Source organism: Notamacropus eugenii, chromosome 1, assembly GCF_028372415.1.
Source record: "Notamacropus eugenii isolate mMacEug1 chromosome 1, mMacEug1.pri_v2, whole genome shotgun sequence".
NCBI classification, from domain to species: Eukaryota; Metazoa; Chordata; class Mammalia; order Diprotodontia; family Macropodidae; genus Notamacropus; species Notamacropus eugenii.
The window spans coordinates 404,921,229-404,941,219 of NC_092872.1; the positions used below are offsets into that span (position 1 = coordinate 404,921,229).

The 19,991-nt window shown below is 38.8% G+C and overlaps 1 protein-coding gene across 1 annotated transcript in view; it reads left to right on the plus strand.

The window, feature by feature from the left end:
- The first annotated feature begins 6,385 nt into the window (after positions 1–6,385).
- The window catches only part of ATP6V0E1 (ATPase H+ transporting V0 subunit e1), a 44,962-nt gene continuing 31,356 nt past the window's right edge, over positions 6,386–19,991 (plus strand). Inside the window, exons 1-2 of the mRNA XM_072630984.1 lie at positions 6,386–6,661; positions 13,894–13,941. Coding sequence (XP_072487085.1) covers positions 6,558–6,661; positions 13,894–13,941 — 152 coding nt within the window. The 5' untranslated portion in view covers positions 6,386–6,557. The remainder of the gene's footprint in view (positions 6,662–13,893; positions 13,942–19,991) is intronic.

The following is a 19,991-nucleotide window of genomic DNA, read 5'->3' on the forward strand; positions in this document are numbered from 1 at the left end:
CACAGGGATACAAGCAGAAATGCATACCCTGTGTTCTTAAGGATTTGTGTGAGGGGACTGTGCAGCAGACTGGATTAGACTGGTGGTGAGGCCAAGCATCGAATGTGATTGGGCTTGATGTTGTCTTTCAGTTGTTTTGTTCCCTGGACTCCATTTAGACAAGCAGTCTCCTTGTGACTTGAGAGGCTTAATTGTATTGTTTTGGAAAGCTTTGCAGTGAGGCTTTAGTGCTTTTGAGGTTTATTAGGAAGGCAAGCTGCCATTGAATACTTGCTTGAACTCAGACTTAACTGTTATAAATCAATAACATTCTTGTCTGTGGTAGTTACATAAAAGCATGTGCAGTGTTTTGTTCATGTTAGCTCTGGAAGCTTTTTAAGACATTTATCCTTGAGTCATACCTAATACAAACCAACAAATTATGTAATTGTTTTATTCATTGCACAAAATTTTTTTAAAAGAATTGACTAACATCAACACCTGAACGGGACAAACAGTGGGTTGTATGTGACATGATTATACACAGCTCAGATATTTTTTGAAGTTTTTAATTTTTAAAAACATTTCTATAAAAATTATGTGCTTCTTTCTAGGTAGACTGGTTCTCTGCAATATGATCTCTCAGTCTCTGTAATAATCGGGCTTAAACAGCCCTTTTTTTGTTGAGCCCCAGATATTTTGCCTGGTCAGCTGTCAGGTTGGCCTCAAATGAAGGCAGTTTCAAACTGGCCAGGTACTTATCCTTCTTAGGAAGCATGTATCCACCCTGTTTTTACTGTCCCTCAGGGACATTATTGAGTTTTATCAGTCAAAACCTGACTTTTATCTGTGACAGAGTGAATGAAAATAGAATTCCTCAGTAGCTCAGGTTAAGTAGACTACCCTCTGCCAGGAGGACGACATTTGTCATCTGGCCACGTGACATGGTCTGTCTGAGAGCCGAAGTGCTGCTTCCTACATGAAGCCTTTTCCTGAAATCCCCAGTGGCTACTCAGTCCTTTACTGGAGAGAGCCTCTTCCATCTCTTAACATTCTATGATTCTGTGAATCATTGAAATGATGAATCCATTTGAGCTTGGATTCCTACTTTAATAGCTTTATAACAGTAGAAGAGGGGTTACTTGCTGGTATTAGACTTCTGTCTGTCTGACTTTGCTGTGTACCCAGAACATGGTGGGCATACAGATGCCTTCATTCCCAGAGCTGGATATTGGAAATGGGTAGTGCATGATTTTCATTTACATTGTGCTATCACTCAGCCCTTCTCTATAGGATCCTCTTAAGGGTGCCTTTGCTCATTTTATGTAGGTTTGTTCTAGCTCTCCAAGCCAAATCAAGTGCAGGAACTATTCTGTATTTTTATCTTTGTAGGAGTCTCTAGTAAATGGGTTTAAATTGATGAGTGTGAAATAAAATTTTATTGACTGACTGATAGAGGGAGCTATTGGCCAATGCAAGACAAGAACATGTAGAGCTGCTTAAATCTTTGGACCTTCTGCAATAACAGTACTATTAAACCTTACTGATGTGACTCCCCTGCCCACCAAAAAATATTTTTAAATGTAGAGCTCAGTAATTGTTTTTAATTCACTTAGCCATAAATTAAATTCAGCAAATGTATTCCTAGCACCTTCTATTACTAGTCCAACCTTGTTTATTTACATCCAAGCTTTATAAGGAATAGATAAATATTTTCTGCATATCAATGACTGTGAAACAGAATCAGTGAGGAAAAATCCAAGTGTCTTCACTTCTAGACTTTTACTTCTCAAAAGTCAGTCATCATTATTCAAGGACTTCTTAGATAATGAATATAGTGGGATTAGTCAAGAGTTAAGAGCCCTTAAGAGAAAGTAGACTGTTTTGAGAGTGAGGAAGGGAGGGGATTGCTTTTCCTTTGTTGGAGATCAAGGGATAGAGACCCAGGACCTGGGTATGAATCTTGACCCTACTGTTTAACAGTAGTGTGATCTTAATTGAATAATTTAATCTCATCAGCCCCTGGTTTCCTCATCTTCAGAATGAGGAGCTGGGATTAAATGTCTCAGATCTCTTTTGGCTTTGTATCTGTGGTTTTATGATCCTGAGTATAGGAAGTGTGACAGTTCAGAGAACAGAGAAGACCAAGTGGGTCAGAGGTCACTTGAGTTCATTCTGCATTTAGCACTTGGCCAAATTATGTCTGATATTATTATGACTCTTAGTTGTCATGGCCTCCTAACCATCTTTATTTGCTAGCTGCCAGATTTCTAATTCACAGGGAGGATTATCTGCTCAAAAACTTAATAGATCCTTACTGTTATTGTCTGTCGGAGGTAAACTATCCTCCAATCCTGGCATTTGAGGTTATAGGAGGAAACTGTAGCAAAACAAAGAAATTTATCTTGCATTTTAAAATCTATTTTTTAGGTTTGGATCTGTGATTTCATCAGTGTAGGGAACTCCTGGTGAGGAAGCTTCCTCTACCCATACAGGTCAACAAAATTTATAGTCTTAGAGAATTCCTTAGGGGGCGGGGGTTAAATGACTTATTCAGGATTATAGTCTGTCTATATGTTATGTGAATTTAATGTGCTTGTTGAATGCCATGTCTCCTTAAGTTCTGTATAAATACTAGAGGTGGCTAAGTAGTACAATGGATAGAGTGCTAGACCTGGAATTAGGATTGAGTTCAATTCTAGGTATATCTATCTATACATGACTGGGCAAGTCACACCTTCTTTGTCTCAGTTTTCTCATCTGTAAAATGGGGATAATAATAACCCCCAATTTCCCAGGATTGTTATGAGGCTCAAATGAGATGGTATTTATAAAACACTCAGTATAGTGCCTGGCACATAGCAGTTACTATGTAAGTGCTTATTTCCTTGCTGCTTGTGAACACATCTCCTAATATATTTGTAAAGTCTACAGTTTCAAGCAAATAGATACTTAGAAGAGACTTTAGAACTGGAAGGGACCTTAAAGGTCATCTTCTTAGGCAGCACAATACCCCTCCTTGCCCACCCCAGGCTATTAGCCAGTTCTGTTTACTTTCCCACCCTTCAGAATCTTGACTTTATACTAACTAGGCCAACTTTACACTGTCCTCTGCCCTCTAATCCTTGACTGCATTGTCCTATTGCTATATTTCTCTTTTACCAAACCCCAACCCTGTGATGATTTACACCATCCATTTTCTCTGTTCCTGCTCACCAGTGCTGCCAAATGACATGGGAGGATGTCACAAAACTAGCCTGATGGGGTTTGCTACAGATCTATATTATCTGATCGTAGTTGGGCATTCATTGCTGCGTGCCAATCTTTCTGTTTTCTCCAATTAACTTTGTTTTGCATTCTTCAGAGCAACTATTCCTTTTGTCTTCGAATCACCTATACCACTCCAGCCCCTTTCCTTATTAACTGATAGCCTGAACTCATATCACCGAAAAAAATGGAGGCCATATTTCAAGACCTCTCAAGCCCAGTTAGATTTCAGGTCACCTCAGTTTCATCCTTCTTTCTCTCCAACCTAAGAGGATGAGGTGGACTTTCTCCTTGCCATTGTTTTTGTGGCAGTCAGGATCAAGTGATTTGCCCAGGGTCATACGGCTAGTAAATATCTGAGGTTCCATTTGAATTCAGGTCCTCCTGACACCAGGGCTGCTGTTGTATCCACTGTACCACCTAATTTCCCCCTTTTCTCCTGGCTATTGGCAATTTTTTTCATTCAACTACAATTCCTCAAGGCAAAAGCCTCCATCTCTCTCCTTTTCATAGCCAAATCCCTAGAAAAAGGTCTCTTTGTATGGTCATAAATGATCCCTATATTGCTAAATTCAATCTTTTGTCCTCATCCTTCTTGACTTCTCTGGGGAATGTTTACCATTTCTTCTTTCTAAAGATTTTCTTCTTGGGTTTCCATGATACAGTTCTGTTATTATTCTCTCCCTGTCTGACAAAATCTTTGTACATCTCCTTTGCACTATCATATTTATTTTCCCACTCCCATTCATGTGTGTATCTCAGGGCTCTGTCCTGGGTTGCCTTCTCTCTCTACATTCTCTTCTTGGGGAGCTCCTATGGGATGCAGATGACTCCCAAATCTACATCTCCTTAGCTTGAGTTACTTGCTGGACAACAGGATGACCCAAAGGCATCTCAAATTTAAAATTTCAAAAGAGAGTTGATTTTCTTTCCCCCTAAATCTAGTTTCCCTAATATTCCTAATTTCTATCACTATCCTGACTTAGTTTCATAATCTAGGGGTTATCCTCTTCTCTTTGCTCTCATACATTTCCCAAGTCTAATCAGTTGCCAAGTTTTACTGCTTCTGCCTTGCTTCCCAGCATCTCTTACATCCATCTCCTATTCCTAAAATGCAGATCCGCATATATCACTCCCCAACTCAGTAAAACTGTGATGTCTACTTATTGTCTCTTATAAGCTCTACTGTTTAAACTTTTATTAGTTCAGTGGTTTTTTTTTTACTTCCATTTTATTCATCTCTTTTTTGATTTTTTCAGGGTTTCTGTGGTATTTAATTGGGAATTTTTCATTTATTAATTTTAGTTTTTAGTTGCATGGCCAATTTGTTGTTCTGCTCTTTTTCTGTTTCAGATATATATATATATATATATATACACACACACATATATGTATATGTATGTGTATATATATATGTTTAGAGATATAAAATTTCCCCCGACTATTGCTTTAGCTGCACCCCTCTTCTGTTTAACTTATACTTTTGCAATCTGTCCCTAGCTTGCCTTTTCAACCTTGTTATATGTCACTCCGTGTTCCTTACATATGATCCGATACCCCATCTCCCATCTCTGTACCTTTGCCCAACTTAGAATGAGCTCCTTCACCACCTATATTTTTTGGAACCCCTAGCTATTCCTTTCAAAGCTTAGCTTAAAGACTCCCTGAGTCCCTCATTGTTACCCCTCCCACCAAATAAATAATTGTGTTTACTCCTCTGTGTACATTTTGTATCTCCCCCTTCTCCAAATGTTAGCTTCTTAAAGGCTGTGATTTTTCACTTTTGTGTTTGTATCTCTATTGCTTAACTTAGTGTGTGGCACGTAGCCGGTATCTAATAAATGCTTTTTGAATGAACAGGCAGGCTTCTCTCCTTGAAAATTTATTAAAAGAAGAAAAAGGAGCAGTAGTTAAGATAAATTTCAAGACAAAGATATGTAGGTGGGCATGGAAGTAAACATTGAATGGGCATCAAATTTTGTTAGTCAAACTTAATAGCCTTTTAAAACACCTATAGGAATTTTTTCTAATGGTCCTATTTTTTCTTGTTAGATGTATTTTATTCATTTTATTAAATATTTCTCATTTACATGTAAGAAAATTTCAACATTTATATTTTTTAGAAAATTTGAGTTCCAAATTTTTTCCCTCTTTTTTGTCCCTCCCCCATCCTTTAGGCAAGCAATACCGATTATACATATCAAGTCACATAAAACATTTCCACATTAGCCATGTTGTAAAAGAACACAAGAAAGCAAAATAAAGTCAGAAAAAGTGTGCTTCAGTCTAGAGTTCTAGAGTTCATCACCTCTCTCTTTAGGTAGAGAAATTCATCATGGGTCCTTTGTAATTGTCTTGGTCAGAGTAGCCAAGTTGTTCACAGTTGATCATTACAATGTTGTTACTATGTACAATGAACTGCTGAATCTACTCACTTTACTTTGCATCACTTCATGTAAATCTTCCTAGGTTTTTCTGAAACGATCGTTCTTGTTATTTTTTGTAGTACAAATGTATTCCATCAAAATCACATACCATGATTTCTTCAGCTTTTTCCCACATGTGACCATCCCCTCAATTTCCAGTCCTTTGCCACCCCAAAAAGAGCTGCTAGAAATATGTTTGTACAAATGGGTCTTTTTCATTTTCTTTTGATTTCTTTGAGATACATACCTAATAGTGGTATTGCTGGGTCAAAGGGCATGCCATTTTCTAGCATTTGGGCATAGTTCCATATGGTCTCTCTAATGGCTGGACCAGTTTTCAACTCCACCAACAGTGAATTAGTGTCTCAATTTTTCTACACCCCCTCCAGCATTTGTCAATTTCCCTTTCTGTCATGTTAGCCAATATGATGGGGAGGGGGGTGCTACCTCAGTTTTAATTTGCGTTTCTCTAATCTCTAGTGATTTAGAGCATTTTTTATGTGACTGTGACTTTGATTTCTTCTTCTGAAAACTTTCTATTCACATATAATAGTTTTATTCTTTATAAAACAATACACACATATGGAAATACGTAATATATATATACATAAATACAAATCCACACACATGCCCTTCTGTTGTTAAGGCTGCAGTTCCCAAGGCTGACCAGCTGGGGGCCAAACCCCAGGCCCGCGGCCCTACAAAGTCGACCATGAGTCCCGCCTACGCCTAGTGGAAGGGGCGGGCGTCGGCCGGCGTGCGCGTGCGCACCTGAGGAAGGGGGCTGGGCCTCGCCCAGGCACGGGGGTTTTGTGTTGACACTTCCTGGTTGGGCCCGGAACGATTGTGGCGAAGGGAACCGGGCTGAGTAGGACTGTCGCAGCCATGGCGTACCCGGGCCTCATGGTGCCCATCATTGTGATGAGCGTGTTCTGGGGGGTCGTCGGCTTCTTTGTCCCCTGCTTTATCCCCAAAGGCCCTAATCGAGGGTAAGTGTCCGGGGGCGAGGGCTAGGGGGAGGTCTGCTGGCCGAGGGCTCGGGCTTCTGCGCGGGGCCTGCGTCAGTTAATAAACCGTCCATCTGCTCGCTTCCCTTATGCGCCTGCTACGTGCACCTCCTCCGGCGCCGAGAACTCCCAGAGCCCCACGCTCAGCCTCGGCCGGAGCCGGAGACGGAGACGGAAGGCCCGTGGGTGCCGGCGGGGTCACGAAGTGTAGCAGTTAATAGGGAGAAGAGGGCCAAGGGCCGCGGTTGCCAGGGAGGCAGTCCCGCCTTCCTTTGCCGACCTCGGCCTGGGTGTGGCTTGGGGGTCTCCTTCCTCGGGGTGCGTCTGGGGAGACTCAGCTCGAAACAGAAAAAAGAAGTCGATCGCGACACCCCCCTAATGAGAACCTTGGAGGGGGCTTTTAAAAAATCGCAAGAAATTCAAAACACGGTCTTTTTTTTTTCTCTCAGTTACTTAATGGGTGACTCGTCTAAAGTAAGGTTATTGGAACTCTGGCCAATCGCCCCGCTGCTTCCTCCCTCCCCGGGGCTTCGAGGCCCTGCCCCCCACTGGGTGGAAATAAATTGTTCTGGGGCTTTTAGGATTGCGCGAGTCCAGAGTCTTTGTTTTACAAATGACGAAACCCAGGAGACCAGAACCGGTTAAGTGACTTTGTCTGCTAAGTGTCTACGAGCTAGGAAGTGTCTTAAGGGCGAGATTGGAATCCAGGTCTTCCAGACTGAAAGTCCAGAGTTGAGTGATACGAGGTTAGAGCAGTGCTTCCGAGGTGTTCTTCTGAAGTCATCCTGTGACCTTTTACTGTTGAAGGGTAACTTTCCTTTTTCTCGACCTGGCCCTTACTTGTGATTAGTTAAGGGCACTAGATAACGTTAGTTTTAAAGCTGGAAGGGGCTTTCCATTCAGCCATTCCTAATTGGCGCAACTACTTGTGCCCTACCTCCCAAAATCACCTTGTTGAAAAATAATCAACATCTTCATAACCAATTATATACGTAGTGCTTACCGTGTACTGTGGTAAGCACTTTATTATCTCATTTGATTCTTACAACCACCCTAAGAGGTAGGTGTTTTATTATTATCCCTATTTTACAGATGAGGAAACTGAGGCAAACAGCATTTAAATGAATCAGTAAATGTCTGAGGCTGGATTTGAACTCAAGTCTTCCTGGTTCCAGACACAGTCTCTGTCCACTCTGCCACCTATCAATTCTGTCATATACTTATGTAAATATGTACACCTACATTTGTACATAATGTCTTCTCCATTAGAATGGAAAGTCCTTGAAAGCCAGTAGCTGTGTGCCTAATACTTAGTAGGCACTTAATAATGGGTGCTGATTGGTAGATCTGGATCCCACTCTTTCTTTTTACTGATAAGGAAACTGAGGCCCAGACAGAAGGAAACCATAAATTCCAAGATTATACATTTTAGGAAGTTGGTTTCAGTCCTAGGTTGAATCCTAGTGGTCTTGCACTCTCAAAGCAGATTTCTTTCTGTTATACCCACTCATGTTCTCTAAGTGAGAAGTGAGATTTTTTTTCATTACATCAGCATTTTTAATAGTGGATCTTTTTCTTTAAAGCCTACTTCAAAGCACTTATTCTCTAGATCCTTTTTGCTCTTTAGTCACTTTTGGTAAGCTCAAGGTCATGTGATTTGTAACTTAAGACTATAACTCACTCACCCTTCGTCAGAAGTATCACTTAGTAAATGATATCTTGAAGATATTCATTTGGTCCTAGGCTGTTGTGAAAGTTGATAGGTACTAAATAAATATTTGTTAAATGAATTATTCTTTTACATTCTCTTCCCTTACCTCCCCACCTCCCCCCCAGTTCTTGGGAACTGTTTTTCATTGTTTTTTTACCCCCAGCATCTTGCCCAGAATTGGGTAGGTGCTTAATAAATGCTCCTTGGATTGTATTAAGTTTACTACTGAAAAGTATTAAAAACCTAAAATATTTACTTCAACAGTTTTTCTGTGAACAGTTCTTACCACTTAATAGAAATGTTATATATTTATGAGTAGTTTAATATATAGATATGTATATGTTAAACAAAAGTTTCCAAGTAACATTTGAAAATATGAAATTTCTTTTGCAATTATATGGATAAACTTGGAGTTTGTAATATTAGGATTGGGTGTAATGCAGTAATTAATAATTTAGCAAGCAAGAATTCTAGAGTTTTTTCTTACTATATTTTCTAAAATTTAGATTCTTATCCCTGAATTTCTGCCATTCTGATGATTTGTGATTTGCTACTTTTTAGTGCCCTATATCAGAGGTGTCAAACATGTACACCAGATGAGGTGTACCAGAACCAGACTAAAATGTAATTTGGAAATATTCAACTAAATAAAATGATAATAAAATGAATTATTTCCCCCCCCTCCAGTCATTATGTAGTCCACAGGGACCTTTATGTACGATTTTGTGACACCCCCCCCCCTTTCTATTTGAGTTTGCTATCACTGCTTTATGTTTTTCCATTCTGCACAATCATTCTTCCTCTAGTAGCTCTCCCCTATGATCCTATGAAACAAGCATTTATGATTATGGGTTATTTGTCTACTTCCTACAGATCAGCTCCTTAGTACATTGCCATGCAGGTAGTTGGTGTTTAGTAAATGTTTATTAATTTGAACAGGCTCCCATTATCTTAAGCCTTATGACTTGAGGCCACTAGCATAGTTGATTACCAAGGAGCAAAGAACATTGGCTTTTTAGTTTTCCATCTGTAGCTACATGAAGTTATCTGACCAACTACTTAGTGATATATTCTCGAGGTGCAGATTTGATTCTCCATGCTAATCTTAATTCTCTGTGTTTATAGTAGCTGTTAAGGCAAAAGGAGTTTCTACACTTTATACTTTCAGGAACAGCTAATTTTTAAGTTTCAATTTTCCCATTTCTGATATGGGAATATAAATGTAAGAATGCTTTTATCTAATAAATGTGTCCCTTTAAAATATGTGCAAATCAAATTTTATAAATTGACTTAATAAATGCATTAAGAAACTCACTATTTAAAGGAACTCTGGATAATCTGGGCAGTCCTTTTGTAGTATAATTTGTCTTTTTTCTTTTAACTAAATTTGAATTGTATCTCAACCTCAGAAAAGGGTTGTATTTGAAAGGTTCATGGGAAGGTCTTTTGTTTGAAACTTTAATTTTTTTAGAAACAGTGTTATAAATATTGGTTGTTAGGGCCTAAGGCTAACCAGCAAAAGCCTGTTTAAACCACAGTGTAGCTGAACTACATGCCTAGTCTGGGTTCTGGGAGCAGGAAACTGTGCTGTGTGTTAAATGGGAAAAAGAAAGTCTTTTTCTTTCCTGAAATGAAGTCTGCCCCTTGGCACAATTATAAAAATAGAGTTTATCTTTAAAGATTTTATCTTATGTCCTCTATTATGTCACTAGTCCGTGGCCTTCCCAAACCCTGAAAATATCACCTTCCCTCTACTATTTCTTCTCTCTTTCACCCCACAATGCTTGATTTACAGTTAACTCCAGTTACCTTTTAGGTACTTTTAGGCACAACCTGACTGAACATATTTACTTAATAAAGAGTAGTAGCTATAATAATTGTCATTTCCTATTGCATTCTTAGATGAGTCTCATGTTTTACATTCATAATCTAATTTTATCTCTAGAACAGCATTATAATGTAGGTGCTACTGTTATTATCCACATTTTACAGATGAGGAAACTGAGGTTTAGAGAAGTTAAGTAACTTTATTTATGTTCTCATAATAAATAAATGCCAAAGGCAAGATTTGGACCCTTGCCTCATATGACTTAAAAGTCTAGCATTCTTTGCACTATATCATTCTGCCAGTTCATGAAGGGTCTCTTCTATGTAAGATATAGGGAGTAGATAGAAAAATGATGGTGACACAGTACCAGCCATTAAGGATGTGGCTGAGAAGACAAGAGGAAGGCATACCCCTCCCTCTCCAAATATTTGTAAGTTCTGCCTGTTCACACTCTTGGGGAATAATCATTGTGAGAAATCTTAGAATTTTTAGATAGTATGTGCTTCTCACATATAACTTATTTTCATTCATTCAACAAGCATTTGAGTATTTGCATTACTAAAAAAGAGGTGACAAATGATAGATAAGTCTAGGATCCTTGTCCTCCAGGAACCAGAGGGGCAACATCTATAGTCATAAGATTGGATTTAAATCTGTGCTTCCACACCTAACACCTGTCTGTCTCTAGGCCCATCTCTTCTCTAAGTTTCAGTTTCTTAACACCCATCCATCAGGAATTATTAATACTTGTATGACCTACGTCTCAGAGCAGGAAGATACTTTGTAAAACTTTATTAAGAGACTATTTGTATAAATGAGTGTTCTGGTTACATTATAGCAATTATATTATATATTATATATTATATTATATATATTATAGATTTGGTGAGATGGCAGATACTTATAGACACATACACATTTGTAAAACAGTTAAGTAACAGATCAGGAAGCTATGAAGTATCAAAGTGAGTGATATAGATAGTTTTATAGGAGTTGTGTGCCAAAATAGTCTGAAACTGCCTTTTGGAAAAGATGGGATTTAAACCGCATCCTGAAGGATGGTGAGATTTAAATAGATGGAGGTTTGATGAAAGGGCACTGAGATGGAAGCATGAAGAAAGATTTGGAGTTAGGAATGAACATATTGAATGAGAGTGTGTGGGGCAGTGAGGCTGGGGAGAGTTGTTTTCGGTTAGTAGTGGGAGATAAAGTGGGATAGGACCGGATGATAAATTCATATTCTACGCTAAGGGATTTTTATTTTGTATTCTGGGCAGTGAGAAGCCACTGAAGGTTTCCAAGCAGAGGATTAACAAAATGAAAGGAGTTTTAGAAAGATTAATCTTCCCAATAGAGAAGTGAACAAAGAAAATGAACAAATAGTTTTCAGTGGAAGAATTGTGAACTACCAACCAAGACAAGTTAACAAACATTTATTAAGTACCTGCTATGTGCTAGGTGTTGTGCTAAGCACTTGGGATACAAAGAAGAGAAATACAGATGAAAGCAATTCTGAGATTTCACTTCATACCTCCTCATTGGCAAGGATGATTTTCTGAAAAATAGAAATCGTTTTAAAGACAAGTCTGATATATCATTCATTGATATTGTCATAAATAGGTCCATTTAATGTAAGGCTGTATAATTTGGAATTATGTGAGAAAAGTTACTGAATTACCAATACGTACCCTTTAATCTAGTAGTCCCACTATTGGGCATATGCCCCAAGAAGTCAAAGACAGAAAGGACTCGTATATATGAAAATATTAGATATAGCACTTTTTATGATAACAAAAAGCAAGAAACAAAGTGGCTGCCCTTTAATTGAGGAATGGCTGGAAATTTTGTGGTATGTAAAATTAGGTTCATAGATCGTTAGTGGGAAAGGGACTTCAGAAGCTATCTAGTCCAGCCCTTTCAATTTACAGTGAGCGAGCTGAAGTCCCAGAGTGGTTAACTGACTTACCCATGCTCACACAAGGTATAAGCATTATAGTCAGGATTTGAACCTAGGCACTCTGACTCCATTGAACTATAAAAAAAAGAAAATCGAAAAAATTTCACAGAAATATGGGGAGACTTGTATTAATTGATTCAAAGTAATATGAGTAAAAACAAGAAAATAATAGCATATATAACCGTACATTTAATAATGTAAATGAAAACAATACCAAAAGGCAGCCATCTTCTGGTGAAATATAATGATCAATATGGAGAATGAGTGATAAAACACATCTCCCAATAGACAGGGGAGAAGTGGGGGAATATAGGTATGGAATGTGGTTCATTTTTCTGCTATGTGCTCAATTGGTTGCTCTTAATGTTTTTTCTTTTTTTCAAGGGGAAGGGTTCTGTTGGGAAATGATCAGTTTTTGAACTCAGTAAAAGTTAAAAAGAAAAGTTTGTAATGGCAGGGTATAAGAGGAATTGGAGGGATTACAAGTTAGGAAGGCTTATGGTAGTAATAATAATAGATACATCTGATCCTCATAACAGCCTTGGGAGATAGATACTATTATTATCCTCAGTGTGTAGATAAGGAAACCGCAGAAGTTTAGTGACTTGCCTAGGGTCACACAGCTAGCTAGTAAGTGTCTGAGGCAAGATTTAAACTTGGGTTCTCCTGATTCCAGCCCCAGCACTCTATGCTTTGTGCCACGTCATTGCCCCTCTATTTTATGTCTGAGGTGATAAGACTGACTGAATTGTAGTGGTGGTGAAGTAGCAGCACAGAGATAGAAGGACATTTCATAGGAACAGTCAATAGAATTTGATTCCTGAATTTCAGGAATGAAGAAAAAAAGGAAGAATCAAAATTGTCTGAAAATATTGGTGACATGAATAGAGGCAGCAAGTCACAGTGGAAGGAGTATTAGCTTTGGAGGCAGAGGACATGAGTATAAATCCCAACTCTCCTTATTACTACTTGTGTGATCTTAGACAAGTCGCTTCTTTGGTCCTCACTAATCTATAAAAGTGAAGGGTTGGAGGTGGACTAAATTACTTTAAGGCCTCTTCTAGCCCTAAATCTGCAATTCTGTAATACTCTGCAATGGAAAGGGGAATGTGGCAAGAGAATGATATAAAAGAGGATTAATTTAATTGTAGATATTATGTTTGAGGATATCTAAGTGTAGATAAATAAAGAAGAATGGAACATAGGCAAGAAGTTTTGACTTTGAGACTACAAGTGTTTTTTAATTTTTTTGCATTTCTGTTCTAACATGACACAATCATCATTTTTTTCTATGCAAATGGAAGCAGTTTAATTTCCAGTTAATTTACCTCACTTTATAACCATTTGGCTTATCTATTTAGATTCACCAGTCAGGAGGGGATCAGAGATGAATACTGACTGGTTAATACAGTGTCTCAAAAGTCTTAGTGCAGTTTAAAGTTTTAGTAACTTAAAACTTTACTGGGTTACATCTTCACTAAGATTTTGAGGGCACCCTGTATATCTTTCTCCTAATATTTAAATATTTAAGTATATATTGTGTTGATCAGCCATGCAGAATACTGCAGTGTATTAAGCACACAGACACTGCTACATGGTCCTGTGGCTTAGCTCCTGACAGTTTAGAAATGACCAAAACCAATGCAGTAGAAGTGCTATAGTTCAGTGTAACAGTTGTCTATCATGTGACTGACTGACTTTATTTCTTTCTCTTTTAGTGTTATCATCACCATGTTGATTACCTGTGCTGTTTGCTGCTATCTCTTGTAAGTGTGTACAAGTATTGCTCTTGGATATTTGTAACATGTAAAATTCAGAAGCAAACCTATAACCAGCTGATAAGACTAAATTGAGAATCTGTATTATTGCTGTTTTTCCATGGACTTTTTTTTTTTCTCAAACATAATCTCTAGAATCATCTGCTAGAAAATGCCAGGAAATCATTTTCTATCTTAGGTTTTCTAAGGGTTTTTTTAGGTTTCTTAGGTTTTTTTTAGCTTTTCTACCTAAAGATGTAAGAGAGATATATAAATAATATACCCTTAAGGTAATACTAGACTTAAAAATGATCCTGAAATATGTTTAATATTCTCTCTATTGTGAAATATGTATTTCTGCCTCCTTTGTCTGACTATACCAATCTGAAGCAGTTCTTGTTTGTTGTTTTTGTTCCTTTGGTAAATAAAATTTTGAGCTGGAATCATCTAGTAAGGATCTGTTTTTAAAACAATCCATTGTAGGTTATGCCTAATATCATAATAGCTTTCATTCAAAATGCTAGCTATTGTAACATGAATTGTTGAATTAAATCTATTTTAGTATTTAAAAAGTGATGTCTTCTTTGACATATATTTTTGGAATTCCATTCCTTAAACATTTTTGCCAGAAACTACAGTTAAACTATTTTAAGGGTTGGTGACTTGAAATGAAAAGAAATAAGCCTTTTCTCAAATATTCCTATCAACATCATCTCCACTAATATCAAAGAAAATATCTGTGTGCCAGGCACTATGTTAGGTGATGAGGCTACAGTAATAAAAAAAATGAAACAGTCTTTCCCCTCAAAGAGTTTACATTTTCACCTGGGAAAATAGCATACATATACTGACTGAATACAAGTTCTGTTTTTAGAGGATAAGACATTAGCAGTTGGGTGGATCAGGAAAGGCTTCATGTGGAAAGTTCTGTGTGCACAGAATTTTAAAGGAAATAAAGGATTCGGAGAGGTAGGGGTGAAGTGAGAATACATTTTGGGCATGAGGGACAGTTGGTACAAGGCATCTAGACAGGAAATGAGTGTCTTGTGTGAGGAATAGCAAGAATGCCAGTTTGACTGGACCAACAAGCATGAGAAGGAGGGAGTAATAGATAATAAAAGTTGGCAAGTAGACTGGGACCATATTGTAAAGGACTTTAAACAGATGAGCTTATATTTAATCCTCAGGGCAGTGGGGAGCCATTGCAGTTGTTAAGTAGGAGAGTAGTATGATTAGACCTGCACTTTAGGAAAACTGATTTGGCAGCAGTGTGGAGGATGTATTGGAGAGGGGAGAGTTGTGAGACTGAGAAACCAATTAGGAGCCTTTTGCAGTTGTCTGTGAGAGAGGGTCTAACCTAGGTTGTGTTGTAAGCAGGGAGAAGGGCACTGATACTGTGGAAGTAAAGAAAAGACTTGGCAACTGGTTGAATATGTGAGGTGAGGGAGAGAGAGGAATGAGGAAGAATGTCAAGGTTGAAAAGCTGAGTTATTGGAAAGGTGGTAGTACCTTACCTATTTCTCTTGAGGGAAATTTGGGAGTAGGAGGAGGGAAAATTTTAGAAGAAAGATAATGAAAAAGTTGAGTTCATGAACATGTTGAGTTTGAGATGCTCTGAGATGTTTAGTCTGAAATGTCCATTACAGAGTTAGAGGTGTGTAGTTGGAGCTCAGAAGGGACTGGAATTGAATATATGAATCTGAGAGTCATCTGTGTACAAATAATAATTAAATCTATGAGAACTGGTGGGGCCATCAAATTAAGAGACTAGGAGAGGTTGAACACAAAGCTTTAGAGTTTGAAGGTCCCAGTGTGGAAGATGAACCAGCAAAGGACTCTGAGAAGGACTGGTCAGACAGGACCTCTCTCCTGAGAATCAGTGCAGAAGAGAGGAGAGTATCCAGGAGAGTAGGATGGTCAACAGTGTCAATGCTGCTGAGGGGTCTAGAAGCATGAAGATTGAGAAAAAGCCATCAGATCTGACATTTAAAAGATCATAATTTTAGAGGTGATAACTTTAGAAAGAATGACTCCAGTTGAATAATTAGGTTAGAAACTAGATTGCAAAGGTTTGAGATCATAAGCGGCAGCCAGCATTTAAGTGCCTACTACGGACCCTGTGCTAAGCTCTGGCAATACAAAGAAAAGCAAAAAACATTCCCTGCTCTCAAGGAACTCACAGCCTAATACAAACGAAATATAAACAGGGTAGACTGAAGATAATCACAGAGGTAAGCCACTAGCATTGGGGGGAATAGAGGATTTTAGGAAAGGCTACTTTCAGAAGGAGGGACTTTAGCTGAGACTTGAAGGAAGTCAAGAGCTGAAGATGAGGAGCGAAACCATTCTAGGCATGAGGGACAGCCTCATGGAACAGTGCAAGGAACAGAAAGGAGACCAGTGACATTGGATTTCAGAGTATTAGAGGTATGAGAGGAGGGAGTAAGGTATAAGAATATTGGAAAGGTGGGAAGGGGCTAAATTATGAGAGTTTTAAATGCCAAATAGGATTTTCAATTTAATCTTGGAAGTGAGAGTTTAATAATGACTATTAGAGTTTCTTGAATAGGAGAGTGACATGGTCTGACCTGTTCTTTAGGAAGATCACTTTGAAAGCTAAGTGAATGATAGACTAGAGTGTGGAGACCAATCAGAGGCTATTGCAGTATGCCAGGTATGATGATGATGCAGACCTGCACTATGGTGGTGTCAGTGTCAGAGGAGGGAAGAGAGGAGAGGCATATAGGAGAGATGTTGGCAAAGGTAGAATCAGTGGGACTTAGCTACATTGGTTATATGGAGGTGAGTGACAGAGGAATGAAATCTAAGAATGATATCTAGGTTTCAAGCCTGGGTTACTGGGAGGATGGTGGTGCTCTGGACAGTAATAGGGAAGTAAGAGGGAACAATTTGGGGGAAATGTAATGACTTCAGTTTGGGGCATTTTGACTTTAAGGTGTCACCTGTGAGATATCCAGTTTGAGATGTCCAATAGACAGTTGAAGATGTGAGACTAGAGGTCAGGAGAGAGGTTAGGGCTGAGTAAGTATCTGAAAAGAAACAAGATGAAGTGGAACAATGAGTATAAGCAACTTTTCTTTCTGGAAGTTTTGTTGAGAAATAAATAGAACAATATATTAAACAGATTTATAGTCTTTTGAGAGTTTTTGGGAGGATCAAGGAGATTTGGATGTTTTTGTAGGCAGCAGAGAAGGAACCAGTAGATAGAGATTAAAGTTTATTAGCAAGAGAGGTGGGTGGTGGGTGGAGATAATGTGGAGCAGTGTGCTGTATCCGTTTTCGGGCAGCTCTGGCTGGCCTTCATGGCCTTTGTGTTCAGAACCTAGGCTGCAGTGAAGTTGCTACACAGGGCAAGCTGCTTGGATTCGTTACAGGTTTGATTTTGAAGGTTTGATTGTTGTGCATTCAGAAACCTGAAACTCTGGACTGGACAAGGGAAGAGATGGGACCAAGAGTAAAGGGTTGGTCTTGGCTAAGAGAAAGGTCACTTATTTATCAGACACTGAAATAAAGGAGGATAGAATAAGGGATGATAGTTATCAAGGGTTTTGGAGATTTAGACAAGGGGAGAAACAAGATCTCACAGAGAATGGTCTCTATTTCTTGTTAAAGTATGAGGCAGAATCTTTTTGTGAGAGGGAAGGGACAGTGGGAGATTTTAGGAGAGATTGGTAAATTTAGAATGCCGAGTGGCCTAGAGAATTGATTAAGGAAGAATGAAAGGATTGTCCTTCATGCTAAGGTCAGAGGCCAGTTAAGATTAGATAAATGTAAATGTCTAGAAGACTCATTTGACTCAGCTGCATGATTTCCTCAAGCTCTGTTCTGCCTCTAGTAAATAGGAGCCAAAGAGGGATATATTTAAGTATTGGGGTTGGGCATGGGGGTTGGGGCAAGGGATTCAAGATTAGAGGGCCATGTAGAGTTGAAAAGGTAAAAAGTGAGGTCAGAGAAAAGGTAGAGAAGTTTGGGAAAATACTGAAGAATGGAGAAATTGGAGGTGCCATTGAGAATGAAGAATAGGCGCAGGAGGATTAGGGCACAGGGAGAGGAGACTATGACTGACAAAGGAATTTGAGAGGTTTTGATTAAGTGAAACACTTGTGGGTAATGGGGAGATCAAATGAATGTCCTTCCCTGTGTGTACAGCCTAGGTGACCTGAAGAAGTATTCATGAGAGTAGAGAAGATTGTGGAATTACAAGGTGAGATTGTTTGAAGGGAGCATCAACATGACATCAGCAGAGTAGAGATGAAAAGGAAAAACTGAACTAAGCACTGAAGTCCATGACGGGGGGAGAATGTCTTGGGGACCAGTATAAAATTGCTACTAACATGTCAATTGGGTGATAAATTTGAATGGCAAACCTCAAAGAAGGAGAGGTTCCGTAGTGATGCTGCTAGAGGTAGAGTAGAAGTGGCATTGGGGAGCAAGGAATATTCCAACTTCCCTTGAAGGATCACTGTGTCCAGTAGCATGAGAGAAAGTATAACCAGTTGTGGAGAGAGTAGCTAGTGATGCATTTTCATCATCAGCGTAGCTGAGCCCCTGAAAGTAGATGAAAGGAACCCAAGAGCAAGATATCTAAAATGAAGGAACGTTTAACCATGGAAAAGGATTTTCAGAGGGCACAGTAGAAGGCACTAGAATGAGACATGTAAAGAGTCGAATCAAGATGGATATAGATGAAGGAAGGGGAAGTTAGGGTTGGAGTGGATCACACTTCAGTTGTCCAGATTTATCATTACAGGATTGGGAGAGGAAGAGATGGGGTAAGTTTATGAATCATAGAGTCAAATTCTGGCAGCCTTTTGCATTCATTGGACTCTGAAAGGAATGGAATGCTCTTTTTATGGGTGGTCTCAGCTCAGCATTCCCTCTGTAGGGGTTGAAGAACATGTTTGCCAAACCTATGTTTGGAGAAACATGTGGCTGAATGGGACTGAAAATTGGAAAAAAGAATTTGGGAACAGTACTCTTTCTTAGTGTTTCTATAGCATTCTTTTTCATAGGCTGAATACTTCTGAAGACAGCCAATCACAAATAAAGATGAGGCAGATCCTGGTTCTGTGGTTATCCTGTTGCAGCTTGGACTTAGATTGTTGCATGTGTGCCGTCTGGTCTGTCATTTGCTCGCTTATTTTGGGGAAGTTCTTGCACATTACTGCTGTTCCTATATTTTAGTTCTATACAAGTCTTGTCTAAGTAGGAACCATGGAATTTAATTTCCTTTGGAACTTCAGGTTAAGATCTTCTACTTTACTAAGCTTTCCAAACAATTTAAATCAGCCACAAAACTGTTTGTGTTTATTTGGAAAGGTAAGGGCCTTTTTAGGGGTAACTTTGGGAAGTTTGAGGAATGGCATAAATGGTACTTTAGATAGAACTCTGAGCTGCTTTGAGGGCAGAAAAAGGAAAGCCAATATAGTGCAGTAGAAAGATCACACGTGATTTGGACCTAGAGGATTCTTGAGTTTGAAGCCTAGCACGTAGTAGCTGTGTGACCCAGTGCCAACTCCCATTTCTTCATCCGTTAAATGAGAGGGTTGATCCTGAAGCCCCCTTCCAGATTTAACTCTGTGATCATGAGCCTGAGGAGTGAACTGCAATTTGAAGAATTTAAAGAAGTTTGTTACACATTGAACTAAAACCAGAGAGATTTTCCTTAGTCTGAAATAGTATAGGTGTGGTCTTGCCTAAAGGCTATGAATTAGATAACCTCTTTTCCAGTTCTGTGATTCTAAATGGAGCCTTTTTCTGATTACAATACCTCATTCCTGCTTTGCAAATATTCATTTACCTTCCTTGCTTCTTGTAATCTGGAAGGTAGGTAGCATTTTCTTTTTAAAATGAGAAAATTAAGGGACAGAAGGAAATCCTATAACCAAGCTTATAGCCTTGATACTTGATTATTAGCTCTGATGAAACATTTCTTTCTTCCCCCTCCTCCAAAAGAAGAGAATCCTTTTTGTACTTGGGTTAGTCGATTCCTTTATCTATACTTTTTCTTTTTAGGGGTAACATGGGAAAGATGTGAA